Below are 23,925 nucleotides of genomic sequence, written 5' to 3'. Positions count from 1 at the left end.
AACAATCGAACTTGTAACTCACACCGGGTGCTTGTAGTTAAACACATCTTGTTTTAGATTTCAGCTCATTCATTTTTATTTTAACGCTTAATCCTAACCTGCACAAGTTTCTTTTTCTCCAGTGAGGACTTGTGTATCTATACACAATGCAGTAATGCGCACTACACGAGAATATCAGGACATGAGTAAAGTGTATGTGTACATGACACTATTTACACAGCATCAGTGGTCTGGTTGCCACATTATATAGGTTAGCCACTGTCCGGCATGTTTTGGCGCGGAGAGTTTTGTTTCTGCTATGGCACGTACAATTTCGGAGTCTTGATTGTCCGATCTCAATACATAACCCATCATACCTGGATAGATACTATATTTAGCGCACTTCTGAGCATGTTGATTTTCGAAATTGTAGCGCATAGAAGGTACCAGGTGCATATATTGCAGCGGATGTATCAAACTACCTTTGTGGTTCATATGTACTGATCAGTACTATTAATTCGACGCATTTCAATTCACGAACTCCAAGGGCAAGTTATGAGTTCAATTTCATAATAGTTACAGCTACACAAATTTCAGTGCGCCGATCACCTGTAAAAGTTATGTCAAGCTGGCAATCCATATCTGTGCGCACTGACGTCTTAGTTGCCCAGTTATTTTAAGATGGCGCTCAATTTGGTAGGAGTTTGAATATAGATAATAAATTGAGTCCGTCGTTAGTTTTCACATCGCCATGTCCGGTTAAAGCTTGACGCTTGGTTCGCAATCGATTGCAGCGTTCGGTGGCGAGAGTTTCGTGTAGGGGACCTGTCCCAACAGGAGATCGGTAAGTTCATGGCACGGACTGATGCACGTAATTTCAACCTTGGTGGAATTTTGCATCGGTATTCACTATATTTTTGTTGTTGTTTTGTTTCCTTAGCTTACTTTAACACTGAAGGATATCCAATCATGAGGTCTTGATATTTGGGTCCACACTCCGGTTGGTCTGCATAGATTCCACTCTCTTGCAGGTATTTCACCTTATGATGTAGTACTATCTGGCAATATTCACTGCGGTAACACAACATCCAGTAAACATGAGCTTGTTACTTTTTATCCTCTAACAGAAGTCTATTGTTTGGATCAGCTCATGATTGACCAGTGGTTGCTCGAATAGGAATTTTCGTCTTCAGCACTACGTTGGTCGTACATGCTGATAGAGGTAATTAGGAACTCGTGCATAGGTGATTTGGGCATCTGTGTTAGGATAACTGAGCAATTTAACCATGGAGTAACTTTCGTGTTACAGCCCAGGTCGTGATAGTGTTCACATCTTTCATTCTGGAAGGAACTTGATCATGGTTTTTAGTAAGTTTTTTTCTGTCAAGCCTGTTCTTTATTGTAATCTTGATGTTTCATCAAATCCTTGGGAGAATGTAAACACTTCAGTTTTCCAATAATTTCCAGTCTATGCACATTATACTCCAGGGTGACGTGGTTTCTCCGTTGCTTTCTTGTTTCACTTTGGGCTATTAGTCACTTTCATCGGTGTACATTTCCTTGTTCCCATCTGTTAGCACATTAGTAATTTCACAATGTTTACTTAGCCTCACGGTACATTGCATATAATAAGATTTATAGATATCTTGTTTTCATCAGTTCTAAAGATTTGTTTGTATTGTTCACAGTTTCCCCTGAAGAAGGGATGTTTTAAATCCCGAAATGCATTGGGCATATCTTTGAAGACGATTGGAAATTGATGTTGATTTGACCACAATCAATATGTTTCTATGTTCATTTTTCGTTTTTTGAATAACAGTCTATTCAAAGCAGATCTCGCTGAGAACATGTGTATCTCATGCCTAATAAAGGCAAACAAGTGAATGTATATTTGCTGATGCATAAGTGCTTTCATTCTGTTACGACAAATTTGCGTTTATTTTAGGTTAATCAATTGATTAGGTGATTTAGTGAATCCACACGCTGTGCATCCAGCATACAAGTGAACATTCACTTGAATACTATGTTGATGTAGAGGTAGGCACCCTCTTACTGGCTGGCACTCATACGAGTGTACATTTTGACTCCTAGTATGATTATATAGATTAGGTATGCGCTATCTTCTTTTATTCATTATCTCATATCTACACCAGCTTCTCCATCTCCTCAAATGATAGAATCTCTGCCAGAAGACCTCGGCGGCTTTCATGCTTTAATTGAGAGAGCAGCATCACGTTTTCAACTCTCTCTAACAGTAAATCAATCAGACTTCTTTCTTTGTGATTTTAAAGACACATCTAGGAAATTGGTTAGGTCTATCCCTGTTGTTGACCGCATATGGAAAGAAGGATTAAAAGTGATGAGAACACCAGCCACTGTTATTCCGGTTTTACCTAGAATTGACAAAAAATACAAGGTTCCGGACGATGCTCCACCGTGCCTTATAAGTCATCCTAAGGCTGATTGTCATCTCGCAGGCTGCACAACGGAGATTGAGGAATCCTCCAACGCCCATCACTGCTCCACCTGACAAGGAAGGGAAGCGTTTGGATAATATTAGAAAGAGGTTCAAAACCACATCAGGAGCAACTGTTCGAGCTGCTAACGCTCTTGCGATTCTAGACAGGTACGATCGACCGATGTGGTCGGATATTGCCCAATTTTTCTATCTACTTCCAGAAGACAAAAAGATGGAAGCGAGGAAAATCCTGCTTAAATTATTGATGCTTCCATGGATATTGCTTCTTTGGGTTTCCGTCAGCTTGCTGGAACCGCTGTTCTGAGACGCTAGGATTGGCTGAAGGCAACTATGTTCTGCCCTGAAGTACAAGGCAAAATTTTGGATATGTCATTTGATGGGGAGTCACTCTTCGGCAAGCATGTTGATGATGGTTTGCAAGCCATCAAAACAGATACTGACACGGCTAAGGCCTTTGGAGCGCTCCAATTCAGGAAAACCCCCTTTCTTGGAGCGCGGGGCAGAGAAAATTCTTCTTTTCGAGGAGGTTATCAAAGATACCAACCTCAATCATACACCTCCTACAAGCCGACCTACCAGCAGCAACAGCAATATGACGCACCACCGCAGGCTGCCTACTCGAGACAGCCTAGATGAAAACAGGCTCAGCCCAGAGATACGGGCCTTAACAGTGACGATGCTTCGCCGCCTGCCGCTCCTCTGGAATCACGGAAGAAAATCCCTCTCTCATTGCCTGAATCAATGGAAAAATATAACATCAGACAAATGGGTCCTAGATATAATAAGGAATGACCACACCTTAGATTTCACCGCAACGCCACCTCATCACCCGCCTCAAAGATCAACAACTCATCATCTTCATTTTTTAAAGGAGGCTTTAATAATGCTACAAAAAGGAGTATTAGAGTGTGTTTCACGTTTTCAGAAGGGAAAGGGGTTTTACTCTCGCTTTTGCCTCATAAAAAAGAAGAGGCTGGGGGATTGGGGTCCCATTTTAGTCCTCAGAAAACTAAACTCAACAAATACCTTCAGGGTATTTTACAACTTCTGAACCACTCTGATTTGTTAGCAAGCTTGGATCTGGAAGATGCCTACTTTCATATCCCTAGTCACCCCAAGCACCGCAAATTTTTAAGGTTCACTGTGGCATGCGCGCATTATCAGTTCAAGGTCCTTCCATTTGGCCTCGCTCAGCTCCATGGGTTTTTACCAAGTGCCTTGGCAGCGTTCTTACGGCTGAAAGGCTTACAGATCTTCCCATACCTCGACGTTTGGATTGTAAAAGCTTCTTCTCTTCGTCAGGCTTCAGAAGACATCTCTTTCTGCCTACAACTGTTCCGCTCTCTGAGTCTGGCAGTCCATCTTCGCAAATCCGTTATAGCTCCTTCTCAGAGGTTAACATTTCTAGGAGCACTAATATACACTCTGCAAAACAAGGTATACTTGTCAACGGAAAAACTGAACGGCCTTCACAGAACAGAGTGCGCTTCTGTACGTCTCCTCAAATCCTTTGTCGGGATGTTGTCTTCCGCCATTCTCATTGTTTCTCATGCTCGGCTAAGGATGAGACCATTTCAAGAGCAGTTAGACGCCCAATGGCTTCAAATATCAGGATCATTCGACGACATAGTTCGGATAACTTCGATCATGAAGGAAGCACTTCTTTGGTGGCAATCTCCTCGCAATCCCTCTCTGGGACTGTCATTCCTTTCTCCTCTTCCAGAGTTTGTTCTGACAAGAGATGCATCTTTGGAAGGCTGGGAAGCACATCTGCAAGGCCTACAAGTAAGTGGCAAATGGACTCTCTCTCTCTCTCTCTCTCTCTCTCTCTCTCTCTCTCTCTCTCCAAAATACATATCCATTTTCTGGAACTGCGGGCGATTTCTCTAGCCCTTCAATCTTTTCTCCCAAGGATAAAAGCATACTCGGTCCTCATACGCATGGACAACACTACCTGCATGCATTATCTGAACAAGCAGGGAGGAACAAGATCCCCGATTCTATCTTGGGAAGCTCAAAAGATATGGGAATGGGCATTACAGCATCAGATAACCATCAAAGCAGAGCATCTCCCAGGAACAAAAAACAACCTAGCAGACACATTGAGCAGGTTAAATCTATCGAATCACGAGTGGGAACTAAACCAAACGGCTCTCAACCGCATCTTTCAAAAATGGGGAACAACCAACTTGGACCTATTTGCGTCTCAGGAGAACCAGAAATTCCGGTTCTTTGCCAGCAGGGAACCTCAGACAGGGTCGTGGGGAAATGCGTTTTCGATCACATGGTCCGGAATCTTTGCGTACGCTTTTCCCCCATATCCTCTGATCTCCAGAGTGTTGATGAAAATGAAGAGGGAACCGTGCCAACTCATCCTTATTGCTCCACGTTGGCCTTGTCAGCACTAGTTCACGGAGCTTCTCCTGCTGTCGCAGTCCAGTCCTTATCGCCTTCCTTCATCAGCCACACTGCTGACGATCAACATGGAACAGAACCTGCATCCTCATCCAGCTTCTCTGCAATTGCATGCCTGGAACCTGAGCACAATGAGTACAAGAAGTTAGTCATCCCTCAGGATTGTAAATTAATTTTGTCCAGGGCAAGAGCTGAGTCTACGTCAAAAACATATAGACTGAAATGGAAACGTTTTTGTTCTTGGTGCCATCGTAATGGTACTCACCCTTTTGACTCTTCCCCAGAAAAAATCCTGCCTCATCTTTTATGTCTGGCAAGATCAGGTCTGGCTTATGCTTCAGTAAGAGTCCCTCTTGCGGCCATCTTGTCAGATGCCCCACAAGACTTACCTCTGCTTGTGAAGCAATTCCGCAGAGACGACAAGAGCACCCGCCCCTGTACCCACCTGACCCTTGTGGAATGTAGGACCCAGCAGGGATGAGATGGACGCAGGGAAGGGAGCCAGACAAGAATGTAGAGGCTTGGTGTGTGGTGTGGAGCTTGCGGGGTATCTCGGTGCCAACTGGAAAACAGGAAAGAACCAGATCAGAAAAGAACCACACCTCCCGCTTTCTGAGCAACCCTTAAAACACACACAGAAAATGTTCTCCTTCTGGGAACTCACCAGTGCTTCTGTAGACTACGGTACCCAGAAATCACTGCAGCTCCAAAGAAGGATAATCAAGGTGAGGCGCTCCTGCGCAAAGGTACCCAAGCAAAACCAAGGGAAAGCGCTCCTGTGCAATAAACAAATGTCAAACCAGAAGGCAAAGCGCTCCTGCGCGTACTGCATTAACCAATGCTTAGTCACAACTAAAAATGTGGCATCCCTGGAAGGCAAACGTAAGCTATGAACAACGCTCCAGCTCTGTGGAGCTATACCCCAATGCAGCGCTCCTGCGCGATGGGGAAACAAAACAACTGTGAGGAAAACCCAAAGTAAAGCACTCCTGTGCAATAACCCTTAACCCCCGTACAGCGCACCTGCGCGGCAAGGGTTAATGTAGGCAGAAAACGAACTGCCCTGGATAGCGCTCCAGCGCAGAGAGACCAAAGGAAACCAAGCAAGCGCTCCTGCGCGAGTACAACATAGAACAAACAACAGCGCTCCTGCGCGGCAAGGGTTCACAGGTCGGGGAAAAGTTCAATACCTCGACTCGCGCTCCAGCGCGGCGAGGAAAGCAAACAAACAACGCTCCAGCGCGGAGTAGAACGGCTGATTCCTGACGCGTCTCAGCTCCGGGAACATCAATCGCGTCTCAGGAGAATCCGGAAGGAATTCGAAGCACAGAGCCGGCGGGAAACGCGATGTTTAAGCATTTCCCCCGGAAGTGCTTCTGTAGACTAAGGTCAGCTGCCAAGGACTAGACCGGGACTCAACTTCCGCCCGGAAGTGAGTATCCCGGCATTTCTGTGTGTGTTTAGCGGGAATAGCGGGGAACGGCAAGCGCCGTGAAACATGACACATCTCTCGCTATAGACCGACATCGGACGCTTCTTCTCTTTGCTCTGCTCGCATCATCAAATAGTTTAAGAAAGGCCTTTTCTGTACTTTTCCTTCTATCAGGCCTTCTCCTCCTGAATGGCATCTTAATATAGTCTTGTCACAATTAATGAAGCCACCTTTTGAGCTGATCCACAAGATAGAGCTCAAATTTCTCTCATGGAAAGTAGCTTTGCTTCTCGCGCTCTCAGCTAGAAGAGTACGTGAAATCCAAGCCTTCACCATCAATGAGCCTTTCTTATGTTTCACAGAGGATTATGTGATGTTACGAACAAATCCTAAATTTATTCCAAAGGTGCCATCCTAGTTTCACCTTAATGAACCAGTAATTCTGTGCACTTTTTTCCCTGCATCCTTTGTCTCCAGCTGAGAAATCTCTTCACTCTTTAGATGTAAAAAGATGCCTTAAGTTCTATTTGCAAAGAACAAAGCTCCTGTGCAGAACAGATCAATTCCTAGTATCCTATGGGCCCTTTAAGCTAGGCTCTGCTGTTACGAAAAGAACTGTTGCACGTTTGATTGCTGCTATTATTCAGCTGTGTCATTTGAAGGTGGGTAAACCGCTTACCACCAAAACCAAGGTGAATTCCACAAGAGCAGTATCTTCTTCTGCTGCTCTCTTTGCTGGCATCCCTCTGGACACGATTTGTCGTGCTGCTACCTGGAAGAATGCTTATACCTTCACGCTGCACTATTGTCTGGACATGGCATCTTACAGCGAAGCAGCAGTGGGACAGGCAGGCTTGTGCCATCTATTTCAATCAGGTAGGCCTCTATTTTTAGAGGTATTCTTGGTTATCTGTTCTATGTATGTACTTTTATACAGCTTTTATATACTTATCGTTTGATATGTTGTTAAATGTCCTCTCATTATGAATGTTCCTATACTAGCATGTATGTTATATCCCACCATCCTCTAAGGTACAAAGGTGATAATACAATATTATTAAACATGCATGTTTAGGAAACTGCTAGCTATTCTGATTCAAGCATATGAATCTATGAAAGATCCAATACTGGAGAAGAAAATTAGTTACTTACCTGTAACTACGGTTCTCCAGTATTGGTATCTTTCATAGATTCACATGTGACCCACCCTCCTCCCTGGAGAGGCTTACTTTATTCTCTAAGGTGTATACTTGCACACTTGTGCTGTAAAATCTGAGGAACCTAACCTCTCTAGAGGGTGCCGTCGCCTGATTGGCTGTTGGTTGGATTTGGTTCTTTTTACAAAAGAAGGTGGATAGGCTATGGCACTGACTTTTCATTGCATGGTATCCTATGGTAATTGTATCTACTGATTTTATATGTATACCGTGGGACTCCCACTATGACGACGGGGATGATTTAAGCATGTGAATCTATGAAAGATACCAATACTGGACAACCGTAGTTACAGGTAAGTAACTCATTTTCCTACCTCCCATGAGTACAGCCCCTCTTACATGTGTCGTTACGCTGTAGGTTCCCATACTATAATGCATTCTGTTTTTCTATTTGTGTAAACTTTTAATTGCCCATGGGGTTTAAATGCAGCATAACACACTTTGTATTTGGCAGCATGACACACTATTTCTGTTTTCCTATGGCAAAACATTTTCTTTTGTATTTCTTCAAAGTCTAACTTTTACTGCACTGCCACACACAACAGATACCAAGTTCTCAGACCGCATTATCATTACCAAAATGTTTTTTTTGCGATTAATTTCTGCCTTTTAAGTATGGAACTGCACGGTCACGCTTATAACTTCTCTAAACATATTTCCATAACCTTAATGTTTTTTGGTTTGTGTTTATTTTACATTTAAATCTGCCACAGCGTTAAAGTGCATCATTACACATTCTTTTGCTTTTCAGCTCTTGGATTTACTCAGCGCGTTTCCATATGTTGTAATTACTGTTGCAGTCACAACAGATGCCAACTTTCCTAAACGTATTTGCATAACTTTAATGGTTTTTGGTTTACGCTAAATTTTTCTTTTACCACAATGGGCATACATCACAGCTTCTCAAACTGCTGTTGCAGGCACAACAGATACATGCCCTCAAACAATTAGTTTGGCTGGCTCCTCAGAAGCCCTATCATGGTTATCAAGATCACCATCTTTTTTAAAGCAGACATCAGCATCCAAAACCTACACGTTACGTTCCCACAACCATATGCTGTGATTATTTACACTTCCTTGTGAAATCCCACACTGGTCTACAGTCTGCTTTTGTTGGGAAAACAGCTACGACTTCACACAGCTCATTTCCACACAAAGCGACTGACTCAGCAAAGGCATTACCACAAATAAAAGGTAACTTTACATTCATATTTTTTCCAATTACACACATCTTTTACATATGCTTGAAGATAATTACTGTCGCTCTATTTTGCAAACTTGAAATTAGTCTCTACCGCACACCCCTTAAATATTTAATAACCATGTCTAAGGTTACTTTCCTAAATAAAGCCAATACTGCCAAAACCAATCTAGGTAATATAATTTATAGACCGTAGTACCTTTTTGTACTTGCTGTTTCGGCTAGCATCACAGGTGCGCTTAGTTATGAAATACACCCTAATGTTTTACTACATATAAACGTAAAATAACATATAACATTTATCCCCCAAAAATAACTTTAAATGTATTCATTTACGTCACCTAGTTACCTTACCTTTTTAGGTCGAGCATTCGAGACCTCTTGTATCTACTTCAGTATTTACTTTAGTATATATATACTTGAGTATATACTTATATGTATATGTACTTTGTGGGCTCTGGAGATCAGCCATAGGACTGGTCTGCTTCCGCTTTGTTTTTGTTTTTTTCTGTTCAACTGCCTCTATTTAACTGTCTTTCTAGAAAACGACCAGCAGAGATCAGTAAAATACCAGAATCACTTTAGCATTCTCTAGATTCCAGTCCATGGAAATTGTCTTCCACAAGCACCTGTAGACAATAATATTTTTACAAATCTTGTATTTTCAGTGATATGACCACCAAGGGCCCTGCTTTTATATTACATTTATATTAAAAACCGAGATTTGGAATATTTCTCTCCATGTGTTCCCATACCTGGCATGTCACGCAGTTTGGTGCTTACTTTCCCTCCATGTTAAAGAACAGTAGATGTTTCAGCACCCAGGCTAATGTTCTGCATAGCTAAATACATATAAGGTCCCAAAGGCGAGACAAATTGCATTGCAAATGCTTGTTTTACCAGACACACTTTCACTTTGACAAACTTGCTGTATCGGCCAGCAGCGCACGTTCCGTAGTTACTTATTTGTCTTCCTCCGTAAGCAGCACAAACGGATATAGATTCTCTCCCCAAACCGATACAATCCAATATTATGCTTGCCTTAAAGAGACAGCACTCGGTTTAACAAAGAGGCACAGCAAGTCTCGTTACAAAATATACACTCACTTCTTAAACTTATATTTCACTTTTTCTCCCGTGCCATGCCCTCCACCCCACACCACCACTCACCCATTTCTACTTCCTTAACTATTTCTTTTCTTCCCTTCAGGGACACTTACACTCTACATTACAGTGTGTTTTCATTTGTAGCAGAGCACAGCATGGTCGGCTACCAAGTCCTGGTAAAGCCAGGAAATTCACACAGCTTTAAATAATCATTGAACACTTCAGATGCTGCTTTCATCTGCAAAAATAAATATATTGTCCCTGCGTGTATTTCACTTTATCTCCTGTGCCCTCCCCCAACCCAGTCCAGTGGTAATTCCTCATTCTAAGTCCTCTATCCAATGCTGCTAGCTGCTTCTCTGGTCCCAGTGGCAATTCCTTTATTTTAGTCCTCTACCAGTGCTGTAGCTGCTTCTCTGGTTATAGCGGTAATTTCTCATTCCAAGTTCTGTAGACAGTGCTGCAGCTGCTTCTCTGGTCCCAGTAGTAATTCCTTTCTTTTACTCCTCTACACAGTACTGCAGCTGTTTCTATGGTTATAGTGGTAATTGCTCATTTTTAGTTCTCTAAACAGTGCTGCAGCTGTTTCTTTGGTCCCAGTGGTAATTCATCATCCAAGTCCTGTAGTCATTAATATTAGCTGCTACTCAGGTCCTATCAGTAATTAATCATTCAAAATCATTTAAGTAGTGCTGCAGATATGTCTCTGGTCCCAGTGGTAATTCCTCATTCTAAGTCCTCTAGACAATTCCACACAATACAATGCCACACAATTCAGTAACACACTACATACTTATGCTACAATCCATACCACATACTTACTCTCCACATAAATCAACTCCATACCAACACGCCATATAAAAACACACGACACCATGCCACATGCTCAACATATTTTCACTTAGTGCCACACAGTTCTACACAACACTATGCAACTCCCCACAATTCCATAACACAAAATTCTACAACACATAATTCCACTACACACCACATACATCCAATCCACATCACAGATTTACACGTTATGCCACTTAATTCAACACCACACCACATAATTCCACCCCAAACATGCCACACCAAAACATACAATACCACTGCACATTAATCCACTACACTTCATACCACATATTAACTAACTACATAATTCCATTGCACAATTCCTCACCAAACATACATCCACTCCACTACCAACTAAAAACATAAATAAAAAACAAAAAATTTCAACGCCAATAACTCTAACTTTCACAAATATGAGACCTATAGCCTTTGCTAATTCCCCATCGATAATTATTTATTGTAAGTCCTCTAAACACTGTTGATAGGTGCTTCTTTGGTCCCGTCGGTACATCATTATTTTAAGTCGTCTAAGCACTGCTGTTAGCTGCTACTTAGCTGTCTTTGTTCCCACTGGTAATTTACCTTTTACTCCTCTACACAGTGCTACAGCTGCTTCTCTTGTCATAATGGTAATTCCTCATGCTAAGTTCTTTACACAGTTCTGCAGCAGCTTTTTTGGTCCCAGTGGTAATTTATAGTTTTAACTCCTGTAGCCATTGATACTAGCTGCTACTATGGTCCCGTCAGTAATTCTTCATTCTAAAGCCTCTAGTTAGTGCTGCAGCTATGTCTCTGGTCACAATGGTAATTCCTAATTTTAACTCCTCTAGACAGTTCTACTTGCTGCGTCGATGTTCCTAGTGGTAATTCCTCATTCTTTGGTACTTTAGACAGTGCTGCAGCTGCTTCTCTAGTCCTAGTGGTGATAACTCATTCTAAGTTCTCTAGACAGTGCTGCAGCTGCTTTTCTGGTCCCAGTGGTAATTCCTCATTCTTAGTTGTCTAGACGGTGCTGCACCTGCTTCATTATTCCCAGTGGTAATTCCTCAATTTAAGTCCTGTAGGCATTGATAATAGCTGCTACTCTGGTCCCAACAGTAATTCCTCATTCTAACTTCTCTAGAACGATGCAGCACTATGTCTCTGGTCACAGTGGGAATTCATCATTCTAAGTTCTCTAGACAGTACTGCTCCCAGTAGTAATGTGTAAATCGTGCTGTATAAATACTTATTTCTTGATATTTTTAAAAAAATATTTTTGTGTGTGCAGCCATACACTTCCCCAAATGCATTTTCATGTTTCTTTTTAATAGCTAGTGATTCCATTAACATAAGTCTCGTAATATCGCCGTACTTTATAGCATTTACATAATTTTGTTTTCTTGCTAATATTGCTTGCTGTACAGCAAAGGAATTTTGCGTGCAAAGCTACGGACTTCAGCAAACACATTTGTCCAAATACAATGACATTTTCAATTGCAGTGTGTAAATGCATCTTTTAATTATTTTTTTTATAAACTTTTTTGACTCCAGCTATGCACTTCCTCAAATGCATTTTCATGTTTATTTTTGGTAGCTACTGCTTCCATGAACATACGCCTCACGATAGCAACACACTTTATGCCATTTCCATCAATTACATTTTCCACTTATCTTGTATGCTAAACGGCAAATACATTTTTCGTGCAAAGCTACAAACTTCAGCTATCACATTTCTTCAACTACAATGGGATTTTCAAATCCGATTTTAATTCCTACATTGTGTATGCAGCTATGAACTTCCGCAAATGCCTTTTCAAATATATATTTTGTCGCTGGTGGTGCAGTCACAACAAATACATACTTTAATAAGCACATACCCCTAACCATAATAGATTTTTGTTTACAGGGAATTTGCAACTTTCTAGTTTTGTGTCTTGTTGCATGAAGTGTCTTAGAGATAATGTACTCGATGCTGCATGTACAGGAGTTTAGTGTTTGAACCTTGTCCCCACCCTCTTTCCCACTGAAATCCAAATACCAGTTAATGCTTCCCAACCACCCCACTGTATCATTTTTTAAAGCTCTAACTTGGATAGTGCTTCAAATGTTGGCCTCATGAATTTATGTCCTTTGGGTGGAAACGCTGTCCGTCACAGAGTTGAACTGTCTGTTATCCCCTACGAGGGATCCAGTGGGCTGTTTGTCTTTAGTCAACCTGCTGACTTTTTAATTATTGACAGCTACTGTTTATTACATTCCATGTGCCTTGTTTGTTCACTTTTTGCACATATTAATAATCACTTGATCAGTATCCCATCAATTGTTCAGTTTTGTATAACCCAACTATTGAGTTTGTTTCAACTGTCTATTCAGTATTCATATCATTAATTTTAATACATTCACAAATCCCTGATATCTTATGTTCCTTTTGTGGTTGAAATTGATTAATTTGCTTGGTTACATTTTATGTGTACTATAATAAATTATGCTTGTGTTTACAAATCATCTCAAAATAACTAATGTATGTTTTAATGTTGGATGTTTAAAGAAGTATTTACAGCAGACCTGTTTTCTGCAAATGTTCTTACCTTGTTATTCAAGACACATTTTAATGTCACTGCCTTTTTTTATCTTGTTTCAGGGATTTTTCAGCCACATATTAGATACCTTCTGGTTCTAGCTACTCCGGTTGACATAGTAATCCTGGGATTGAGTTTTGCCGGTCTACAAGCAGGTATACAGGATGCATTTAGTTTAGTATTTCCCAGTCTCTACCAAGGTCTTTTGACTTGCTTTTGTATCTCCTCTGTGTGTACCTGCTCTGTAGTCTCTTCTCAAGCATTTTTGCTGGTGGTCTGTGCAACTGTGTTCCAAAACAGTACTAGTGTCGAAGCTTTTACTATAGTGAGTTAACTCTGCGTTTTGTGTTCTGTCTCGAGGTACTCTTTTAAGTTGTGACACAGCAACGTATTGGCTATATGTAAAGCCAAAGAAATAATACATGGTATCTTTCAACAGCAAGAGCAAGCTTTTTAAACTGAATGTTTTTATTTTTAAAGAGCATAAATCAAACATAGCACTTCATTAATACAGGATCTAACGTCGGGACTATGTGTTCTTTTAATTCATCATACAACAAGTAAAGTAAGGTTTGAGGCATATGAGCTGCAGATTACACACTAGGCATAGATCGCCATCTGGTGTTGGGCCCGGATGGTTGCACTTGTTTTTGTCCTGGAAAGTCTTTGGAAGTCACAAGATAGGTGATTCCTCCTTTGGATCATAGTGCGCATGGGCATCGACTCCATCCTCAGATTATTTTTTTCCGCCATCGGGCTCGGATGTGTTTCTCGCGCTCCAGTTCGGACCCTTACCGTTTTTTTCTTTCGACGCGCAATCCTTCCCTTTTCGACGTTATTGTCTCGATCGCGGTTTCCCAATCCACGCGACTCAACAACTTCGAAGTCTTCGATTCCGGTCGTCGACGAAGGCCTTCAGGCCTACCTGGGCCTTATCTGGCTCATGGAAAGGACGCCATTCTAAAAGTGTCCTCTGTGGGTGGAAGTTTCCCCACACCAATCTGCATGAGGTGTGCAACTTCTGCCTCTCACCGGAGCACGAGGCCAGAGACTGTCCAGCTTGCGCCTCTTTCCGCTCCAAGAAGACGATTCGGGACCGACGATCTAGAAGAACCATGGCTTGCTCGTCGTCTTCGATCCCCGACGACATCTTCCAAAGGGCGTCGATGTGCCAGAGCAGGGGCGGGTCGAAGAAGGCCTCGTCAGCGCCTCCGAAGCCGATGACTCCGACGTCGAGGACATCACTCCAGGCACAGAGGGTCGTGAGTACAGACTTCGACCCCGACCCCCCACTCGACACCATCTAAAAAGGCTTCGGTCACACCTTCACCTTCGGGCCCAGGTGCACACCGAGAGACTGCTTCCCATGCCCTGCCTCCGGGCCCGGTAAAGAAGCCTACTAAGCCTTCAGGTGACTCGGGCTCGAGTCAGCCTACCTTCGGTGCCGAAAAACATCCACAGGCACCGAAAAAGAAGCCGTCCTCTTCCTCATCCACGCTGACCGCTGCTTCGACATCCAAGCATTTCACGTCGAAGACTGGCACCAGCTCCTCGACACCAACAACACACTCAGAGCCGACCAAAAAAAACTGCCACCAAAGGGCCCGACTCCCATGCTTCGAAGCCGAAAAAGACCTTGGAACCGAGGAAACAACAGGGTCCATCGGCCAAAGACACTACAAAACTGCACGCTTCCAAACCCAGAACCGCTACCGAGTCGGCGAAAAAAAAGCCTACGGAACCAACACCATCGCATGTATTTTACAGCTATCTCCAGTATGTGCTTCTTTCTCACCTTGTTACTACAAGTTGCTCTCTCTGCTCTGTGTACTTCCCCCTCCTACTGGTCTCTTGAATCCGAATCTCCCACCACCCCCCATAAACTGTTGTTCTCTCTCACCCGTGGCCTTGTGTCCTGCTCTCTTCCTATTGTGCTTCTCCCTACTGCCATGTGTGTGCTGCTTTTCCCCTTCCTCTGCCCCCTGAGCCAAACCTCCGTTACCTCCCACCACTTTTTTTTTAATTGGCCCTTTGGTCTTAAATAATCGTATTTTTTTAATTTACCAGTCCAAGTAGTGTTCCTTCATCTTGGATCTGTAAATTAAAATGTAACACAAATGGCTTTTCCGTTACTTTGCTACTGTGCCTGTGTTCGGATGGGTGCATGTGTCAACAGAATGATGTTACTGACGTTGCGCTTTAAAAAAATTAATTTTGTTGTCGATGCTTTCCGGCTCTGTATGGCACTGCCAAAAGCAATTTGCAAGGCTAGAGGTTCCTAGAAACTATGCTAAAGCTTGTTGGCATTGTGGCACTGCTTTGACTTGTAGTGGAAAAAAGCTAAATTACAAGTACTGTAGTCAGAAGACCGAAAATAGGATTGGATAAACTATTCACAAATGACGTGATGCATCTTGAGAATCTGCATTACATGAAAGATTAATTTCGTAGTTTAGGTTTTCTTTTTTAAAAGTTAGTTGCATAATAAAACTCACAAATACAACCCTGCAGGTGCTAGTTTTGAAATTATGAAAGAGCGAAGTGTTGACAGTGTGAAACTAACAGCAGGTAATAGCTGTCAAATGACATTTGATACTAAGAAGAGTTGTACTGCTGGTATTTTGCTCATAACATTACCCATATTTGATCCCTGATGAAGTCCTTTTTAAGGGACAAAACTTGTTGGCTGGGTTGACACGTTTGTTAGAAGACAAAAAGAAAATGGAAGGATTAAATTCCACTATATTTTTTACATTTAATAGTGCTTGGAATTTATTGGATGGACTGAACGCAAATGATTTTGTTGCCGTAACATCACGGGCAGATGGAATTTCCATGAATTAGATCTAGATAAAATGATAAAGGACTGTATACATTCTTAAGTACTTTTCTTTTAATTGTATTTGTGATTTTGTGTAGCTTAGGAGGGTCTCCGGCAGTTGCACCTCGGGGTTAAGCACCAAAGTTAATTTATCATTGAACCTTGGACTAGTACGAGGGTTGGACCATTACTGCCAAATTTGTTTTGTATAGTAGTTGCATAATAACCATAATGTATTAGTAATGATGTTTGACACATTCAAAAAGTTTATGTTTTTGTGTATTTTTGTCTTATGGCAGGTAGTGGAAATCTGAATGACAGCTTGTCGGGTGGAATGCAGCTTCTTCCAGATCCGCTATATTCACTTCCAACTGACAATACTTATCTTCTGACAATAACATCAAATGATAACGGCCGTATTTTCTTGGCAGGAAAAGATGGCTGCCTCTATGAAGTGGCTTATCAGGTAAGGTTTGGTATGATGGGATAGAAACATTCAGGAGTGGCCTTTGTTTTATTTTTGTGACAGCAGTTTCTTTTAAACCATTTATACTCGGCAAGAGCCCCATATGGCACATAATGTGTCTGTAATGTCTACGTTTGGCTGACAGCCTTTTAAATAATGACATTGTGTATACATAGTGACTCTCCTCTGAGGTCTTGCTTAGAATCTTTTAAGCAAAACAAGACTTTCCCCATAGTAAATTTGCATGTACATTGATTTCCTTGAGGACGACCCCTTGTTAAATGGCGGGTGGTTTCTGGGCATATTAGAAATGTGTTTATACCTTCTTCCTGCAGAACCGACATCATAAAATATGCCCAGGCTTCAGACTGTATATGGAAAATTATATATACTGGCACGTGCCATCATTGAATAGGAAAGCACAACCCCTTGATGTCCGTTCTTTTGCTGTGTGTGAATTTTATGATCCAAAGCTCTTTCTTCAATGCCTTTTGTCTAATATATCCTTGCCATTGATTCAGAGGAATCATGTAAAATTTTGGATTACTCAGTAACAACACACCTAATGCAAGGAGGATGAGAATGAAAGGGAGCGTGTTCAGAATATGGCAATAGGAGACTACTGTTTCGAAGGAAGAAGCATAAGAGGAGTCATATATCAGAGTGGATAGGGTGCCTCCAAATTACAAAGTTAGTGTTGTCAAGAGGTTTTGTGGCAACTTTGGGCAAGGATGTAGGTACAGTGACGAAAATATCAATACTTTTCTCTTTTTTTTAGGATTATCTTGTGCCCAAAAAAACTTTTTGTAGTGTAACATTTTAAGCTGTATAAAACATATAATTAAACATATAATTAAACAAATAATTAAACATATATTAACTATGTACACATAACTCATGCTGGAAGTCGACATTTATTCCAAATAGACAGTATCTTCAAAGCCCCTGAGATAAGAAGGGTGGAATTATTCAATCTTAGTTTTTGTTGATAACTGCTAACATTTCCGATATTGCTCCCAATGGATATGCATCTCCAATGAAATAATAATTGAGTAAAGTTAATGGGGCTAGTGTAGCCCATAACTAATACGGTTCGGTGAAATCTGCCAGCTTAAGGTAGGACTATTCTATCACACTGTATACTTTTATGTTGTCTTTGTTGAACTTTAGTTATCACAAGTTTGTACTAGACTGGACATAACCTTTTAGCCAAATGTTTAGCAAGCTTGTTCAAAACCTTTTCTACCTATACATACAGTTATTTTTTGTACTCTCATATGAGCATTTTATCTTCGAAATTTACCATGATTAACATCACACTTCGACAGAGTTATGGACACTTTGTCTTTTTCAACTTTTCTGTAGGAACTAAACAAAGAGTGAGCATTCTGTGAAATGGGAATCTTTCCATTTTGTGAACTATTCCCTTTTTTGGCATCCACTTTCCTTACTGTACTAAACACTTTAGGCTTTCTAAAGGACACACGAGTTAAATACATATACCATTCTTTTCATTCAGTTCTAAATGCTGGCTTCCCAGTCAGTGTATCTGCGAGTATTCCTTTTTTAAATAATGCTTAATTTGTGATCTAAAGCGTTCAACTGTGATCACTGGGTCCACTTCATACCGCACATTAATATAAGGGTCTATTTTTACTGAATTTTTGGAATCTGGGACCATCGATAATATAATGTGAGTGTCACCCTGTAAATTTCTAAAATTAAAACTGTATCATGGACCCCTTCCAGTGAATGCTGTTCAGGAGACCTTATGTGCATCTCTAAAGCCTCCGCTTAATCCTGGACTCTCACCAAGTGCTTCACACACTGCTTTCAGTCCGCTTTGGCCGCAACTATCCGTGATGAAGCCTCAGACACTCTGCAGCTCCTGACTGGCTTTGACGGTCAAACAGACAGACCACAGTCACAATGGAAGCAAACATACTCCTCAGGAGCCTGATCTGTAAGCATCCTCACTCTGAAGGAAAATAAAGCACAGGCCAGCTGTAGTCCAGTTTTACTTCTGTCAATCCTTCCCTCTGAAGATTCGTCTGTCTTCTGTGCGCTACATATATGTGCCTCATGTTTCACTAACTATTCATAGCGCGAAAGGCTTGAGGCTTGTTGGATGATCAAGAAACGTAATGATGCCTACCTACAGCACCAATAAATTTGATATTCAATGTTAGAAATAGGGGTCTCTAGTTGGCAATAGTTTTCACCTTGTCCAAGTAGGGACCCTTCCTTCTAGTCAAGATAAGGGAGTTACACACCTAAAATAACCCCTGCTCTCCCCCTTGGTAGCTTGGCACGAGCAGTCAGGCTTATCCTAGAGGCAGTGTGTAAAGCATTTGCACATAACCAACAGTAATACAGTGTAAGCACTACAAAAGGATACCACACCAGTTTAGAAAAATATCCAATATTTTTATATACTTATGACAAGATCAAAAACAATAAAAATCCACCATAAAGTACTTAGAAATCTTCAGTTATTACCATAATCTTGAAAAACATTTCCTTGAAGTCGATAGCTCCCTCTGTGGCTATCACAGCGTCTGAACAAACAAATTTAAACCGTCTGGCTGACTGCTGCGTCGCGGGCCAGCTATGGTGTCGGGAAGACCTGCAAAACAGTACCTTTAAAAATGCAGGGTGTCGGCAACCTCTCTTTGAGCTTCCGAAAGCACAGCGTCCGCAGGCGTTGGTTCCGGAGATCGGTGCAGGAGTCGTCGTGCCCTTAAAGTCACACACGTTGCAGATCAAACTCCTCGCGGTTGAAGTCAGGAGCGCTTGTCGTGCGATGCTTTCAGATCATGGTGCGAGCAGCTGCTCGGTGGCGGCGTCAGACGGCGTCTTCGGTGAGACGTGATGCGGTGCTCGTCGCGGTCCTGGCAGGTCACAGTGCAAGCAGCGTCGTCGTTGTTGAACGGCTGTCCTCGGCTGACGAACTGGAGTCGGTGGCACTGGTAGGCTAAGGCTGCGGTGCGGGATGAGGGCGGTGCGTCGTGTAACTTTATGAGCAGTGCCCTCGAACCACGGTGCAAGTAGCGGCGTTGATTTCGGCATGGAGCGGCGTCCTCGGGGATACCAAGGCGTCGTCGCGAAGCGGAGTGCGGTGCCCACAAGTCGCGGTGCGAGCAGCGGCTCGGTGGCGGTGTCAGCGGTGAGACCAGGGTTGCGGTGTGGCTTTGCGGTGGTGTCCTCAGGGCACAGAGTCTGCAGCGGCGTCGTAGACTGTGTCGGGTTGCTTGTTCTTCTGTTGGAGCACAAAACACACAGTTCTCAGTGCTGAGGGCAGAAGAACTTGAAGTCTTTGCTGTTCCTGAGACTTCTTGAACAGGGGGCAAGCTCTACCTCAAGCTCTTGGAAAATCTCACAAAAAGATATTGCAAAAGTTCAAGTCCAGTCCTTCACTGCCCAAGAAAGAAGCAGCCACTGCAGGCCAACACAGCAAAGCAAACAGCAAAGTGGTAGTTCCTCCTCACAGCTTTTCCAGCTCTTCTTCTTGGCAGTCTTCTTGGTTCAAAAGAGTTCTAAAGTTCAGGAGTTTGGGCCCCACTTCTTATAGCCCAAAATGCTTTGTCCTCTCAGGCAGTGTGTCTCTGCCCAGCCAGAACCAGTTCTGCCCTCTCTGTTGTGGCTACTGGCAGGAGGTGGAGACTGCATTGTCAGAGGCAGACCTATCCCATTCAGGTGAAAGGAAATCTCCGCCCCCTAGTCTAACTGCAGCCCAGGTCTATTCAGCCCTTTCCTGACCCACCTAGACTATCTGGAGCCACAGCTCCTCCCCAGCCACTGTCATCTAAAACCCAAACGGTCAATCCACAACCCCCTGCAGAGTCCTACTGGATGGCTGAGCAAGAAAATACCTACTTTCTAAAAGTGGTATTTTCAAACTCAGAATGTAAACATCACCTTCATTAAAAGATGCATCTTTAGATTCTGAGTTCAGGCGTACTAAACTTTATTTTTCTTTCTACTTCCCAGAGCCAGTTTTGTTTATAAGGTGCTATAGACAAACTCCCCATTCTGTCCTATGGGAACAGGTAGCCTTGCAATAGTGAAAAACGAAATTGGGAGTAATTCACTATCAGGACATGCCACACACACACCAGAGCATGTCCTACCTTTCACATACACTGCACCCTGCCCACAGGGGTACCTTGGGTCTACCTTAGGGGTGACTGACATATAAGAAAAGGCAAGGTTAGGGCCTGGCAAGTGGGGGCACTTGCCAAGTCGACATGGCAGACCCAGACAGCACACAGGCGCTGCAATGGCAGGCCAGAGTTACATTGACATGCCGTTTGCGTGGGTGGAACAATCCAGTGCTGCAGCCCACTAACAGCATTTGATTTACAGGCCCTGGCACGCTCAGTGCACTTTACTAGGGACTGACGGGTAAATCAAATATGCCAATCATGGAAACACCAATCCATAACACAGTTTACAACAGGAACACTTGCACTTTACCATTGATCAGCAGTGAGAAAAGTGCGCAGAAACCGGGAGGCCAGAAAGCAAAAACTCAGGGGAAACACGCCAAAAGATACCAAGTCTAGTCTTTACAAACAATTGTAGCACTGGAAACAGACCAGCTCAGAATCTGGCGTCTGGACTGGCCTAGTAATTGCTCAGCAAAATATCATGCTATAGTAGAGCACCGAGCAAATAAGTGGTGTTGTGCCTTATGCAGGTTGTATGTGAATACCTCTACCTTAATCTGTTGATGTGAAAGCTTGAGCAGTGGAGTGTCTTCCAAAGTTTCTGCTGCTGGCGAGTTTAGCAATGAGTTGTGAACATTTTTTTTCTGACTTGGAAAATATTCATATAATTTCTTATGCCACGCTGTTGTCTTTTTTTCTCCTTGAAGGCAGAAACCGGGTGGTTCAGCCAGCGCTGCAGGAAAATAAATCACTCAAAGAGCACTCTCTCCTTCCTTGTCCCATCAGTGCTGCAGTTTACGTTCTCTGAGGACGGTTGGTACTAAGAGCTTGTTGTGAAAGAAAATTATCAATAATACAGGTGTACCCTGTTGCAGATCTTTTATCTCTGTTCCCAGCCCTTCCCTTATGCCTGCACCCAGAATTGCGCAATTTTATCATCAAAAGTGATTGTTTGTATATTTCCTTTTTCCTTGATTTTGATGACAACAGGATTATGTTGTGGTGCGATGGGTGGAGGGAAGGGACGCAGCATTTTAAAAGTACTTTTTTTTTTTAAGCTACATTTTGATTTTGTTTCCCTAGACCCTATAGTCCAAATTGCCATTGACAACTCCCGGAACACTTTATACACTCGGTCAGAGAAAGGCGTTATTCAGGTACAGAGTTCTGGTATTTTCTTTCCTTGTCCAATAAAGTCTTCTCTTCTAAGTAAAATGTACAAATCCACATGAAATAGTTGGCAGATGTTGATGTTTAATATTCAAAACACAATCATTGTTAGGTTCTTTAACTTTTCTTTTATTACGTTTTTTTGTGATTACATTCAGAGGAGTACATGGTGCTAAAGAGAAAAGACCACCTTCTACTAACTGTCAAATGTGTTGGCTTAATATAAGCATGTGCAGTCTTCAATATCATCAGCTTTGAGTGCCAAGTCCACAAATAAGCATAAAAGTACTGTTTGTGAAAAAAAATCCGCTGTATCGCAGATGCTGGCAACTACAAGCAAAGAACTGTTAGAATTTTCTCTAAAGTAGCAAATCCTCTTTAATTAATTCATATGCTCAGTTTCACCCAAAAATTGTGTGAGGACCAGGGCTCTTATTTTACCTGTAAAATGGAAAATACTGGGGGAGCATTGTGGTTCATATCCTCTTTAGAAGCCTTGTCATCACGTTGCTTTTCAAAAGTTATTCCATGATCTGCAAATGGCAAAGATTGCATAATCTGAAAGTGCCATCCATTTCACCGATGTGTGAAATTGAGTGGCAAGACTTGGTCTTGTATCTTAGCTCATCAAATAAAAAAATTATCTAATTATCCCACTGCTGCGTAGCAACCCAGTTGGTCTAACCAGGTCTGTGTAAACAGATATAGCAGAGACTTTTGAGCCAGGGTACCTGTTCCATGAAAGCCTGTGGAGCACGTAGAGTGGGCTAAGAGTGTATTTTTGCCCCTTCGTTGAAACTCAGTTATTGCCCAGTGTGCGGGTTTCATGCGGCAGGACTAGGTCTGGAGCCCACCATGCCAAGTATGTCAGGACCACCCCTCTTATTTGTTCCCCATCCCGTTTACATTCCAAGAGCAGATTGTGAAGTGCGTCTGTGCCTCAGTGTGTACTCGATGTGTGGAGGACATGGCAAGATTTGGTACAGTGTGCCTATGGACTCTCATTCAGAGTCATCCTATGGTTGCCGATGCATCTTTCCCCTCCCAGAGTCAACCCTGGCTTCCCCCGGGAAGATGCCAGGCTGACCACGTTTCTGACAGCCATGGGTCTGATAGATCCCTGACAGGCCAAGGACCTTGTGGTGCAACAGTACTTATTTGCGGTTAATGCCATACACTCTGTCGTGTCTAGATTCATTCCTGATCTATATTTCCTGGAGAACAAGGGCTTTGTAGCTTCTGCTTATGAAAGGTGTACAAAACAGTGATATAGGGCCACCTTATCATGCTCGTAGCTGGGAAGGGCAAAGACAGGGATAGAGAGACCAGGGAGGTAGACTGGCAGCATAGGAGACCCAATAGGCCCAACACTAGGGTGATCATATAGCTTCCCGAATAGACAAAACAAGTGATTTCTATCGAGCCCTGCTGCACCAGGAGGCGGGTATTTTATAGGTTCAAACAGTACAACCTGTACAAAAAGGCGGGAAAACTACTAGCATTGATTACTTGCAGGGAAGAGGAGCAGAGATAGATCCATGGAATCCACACTGGTGAGGTCTGCATGGTGACTACTGCGGTTGCAATAGCCTGGGCATTTGCAGACTACTTGCGAGACACATACCTCTCCCAAGTGGTCTCGGATCATACACAGGGCACAGATAGGTCCCTCCATGATATCCCACCTCCATGATATCCCAGTCCCACAATTGGAGAGGGGGACTGCCAAGGAGGGTGAGATTGCAGATGCTGTGTTGCAGTTGAAATCAGTGAACACACCGTACCCAAATGGGATTTCCCCAGAATTCTTTCAGTGTGGATGACGCCAAGTGATTAAACCAATCAGGAGATGCTCTATGACGCAAGATCCGCAGGAGAACTCCATTGCGACCTTCAGCCTCTGAGAACTGCTCTACCTATAGGACAATCTCACTCATTAAGTTGAGACAAGTGTACTTGCTAAGGTACTGGTTACCCGGCTGATGCACGTAATCCATACAGTTGGCGCTGTTGGAGAGAGTGGGCTTCAGCCATTCTTTCTGTTGCTGGGTGCGACTGCAGTACCCCAGAC

At 42.7% G+C, this 23,925-nt stretch overlaps 1 protein-coding gene across 2 annotated transcripts in view; it reads left to right on the top strand.

Annotated features, from left to right (window-relative positions):
• Positions 1-23,925, top strand: part of NUP155 (nucleoporin 155) — a 711,261-nt gene that overhangs the window by 45,236 nt on the left and 642,100 nt on the right. For both annotated transcript variants that reach the window (XM_085631101.1, XM_085631098.1), the window contains exons 5-8: positions 13,291-13,383; positions 16,349-16,515; positions 21,392-21,497; positions 21,768-21,841. In XM_085631101.1, the coding sequence (XP_085487227.1) occupies positions 13,291-13,383; positions 16,349-16,515; positions 21,392-21,497; positions 21,768-21,841 (440 nt within the window). The remainder of the gene's footprint in view (positions 1-13,290; positions 13,384-16,348; positions 16,516-21,391; positions 21,498-21,767; positions 21,842-23,925) is intronic.

Source organism: Triturus cristatus, chromosome 2_1 (assembly GCF_964204655.1).
Source record: "Triturus cristatus chromosome 2_1, aTriCri1.1, whole genome shotgun sequence".
NCBI lineage: Eukaryota > Metazoa > Chordata > Amphibia > Caudata > Salamandridae > Triturus > Triturus cristatus.
The sequence above is the reverse complement of the archived record's forward strand: the minus strand, read 5'-3'. Positions and strand labels throughout refer to the sequence as shown.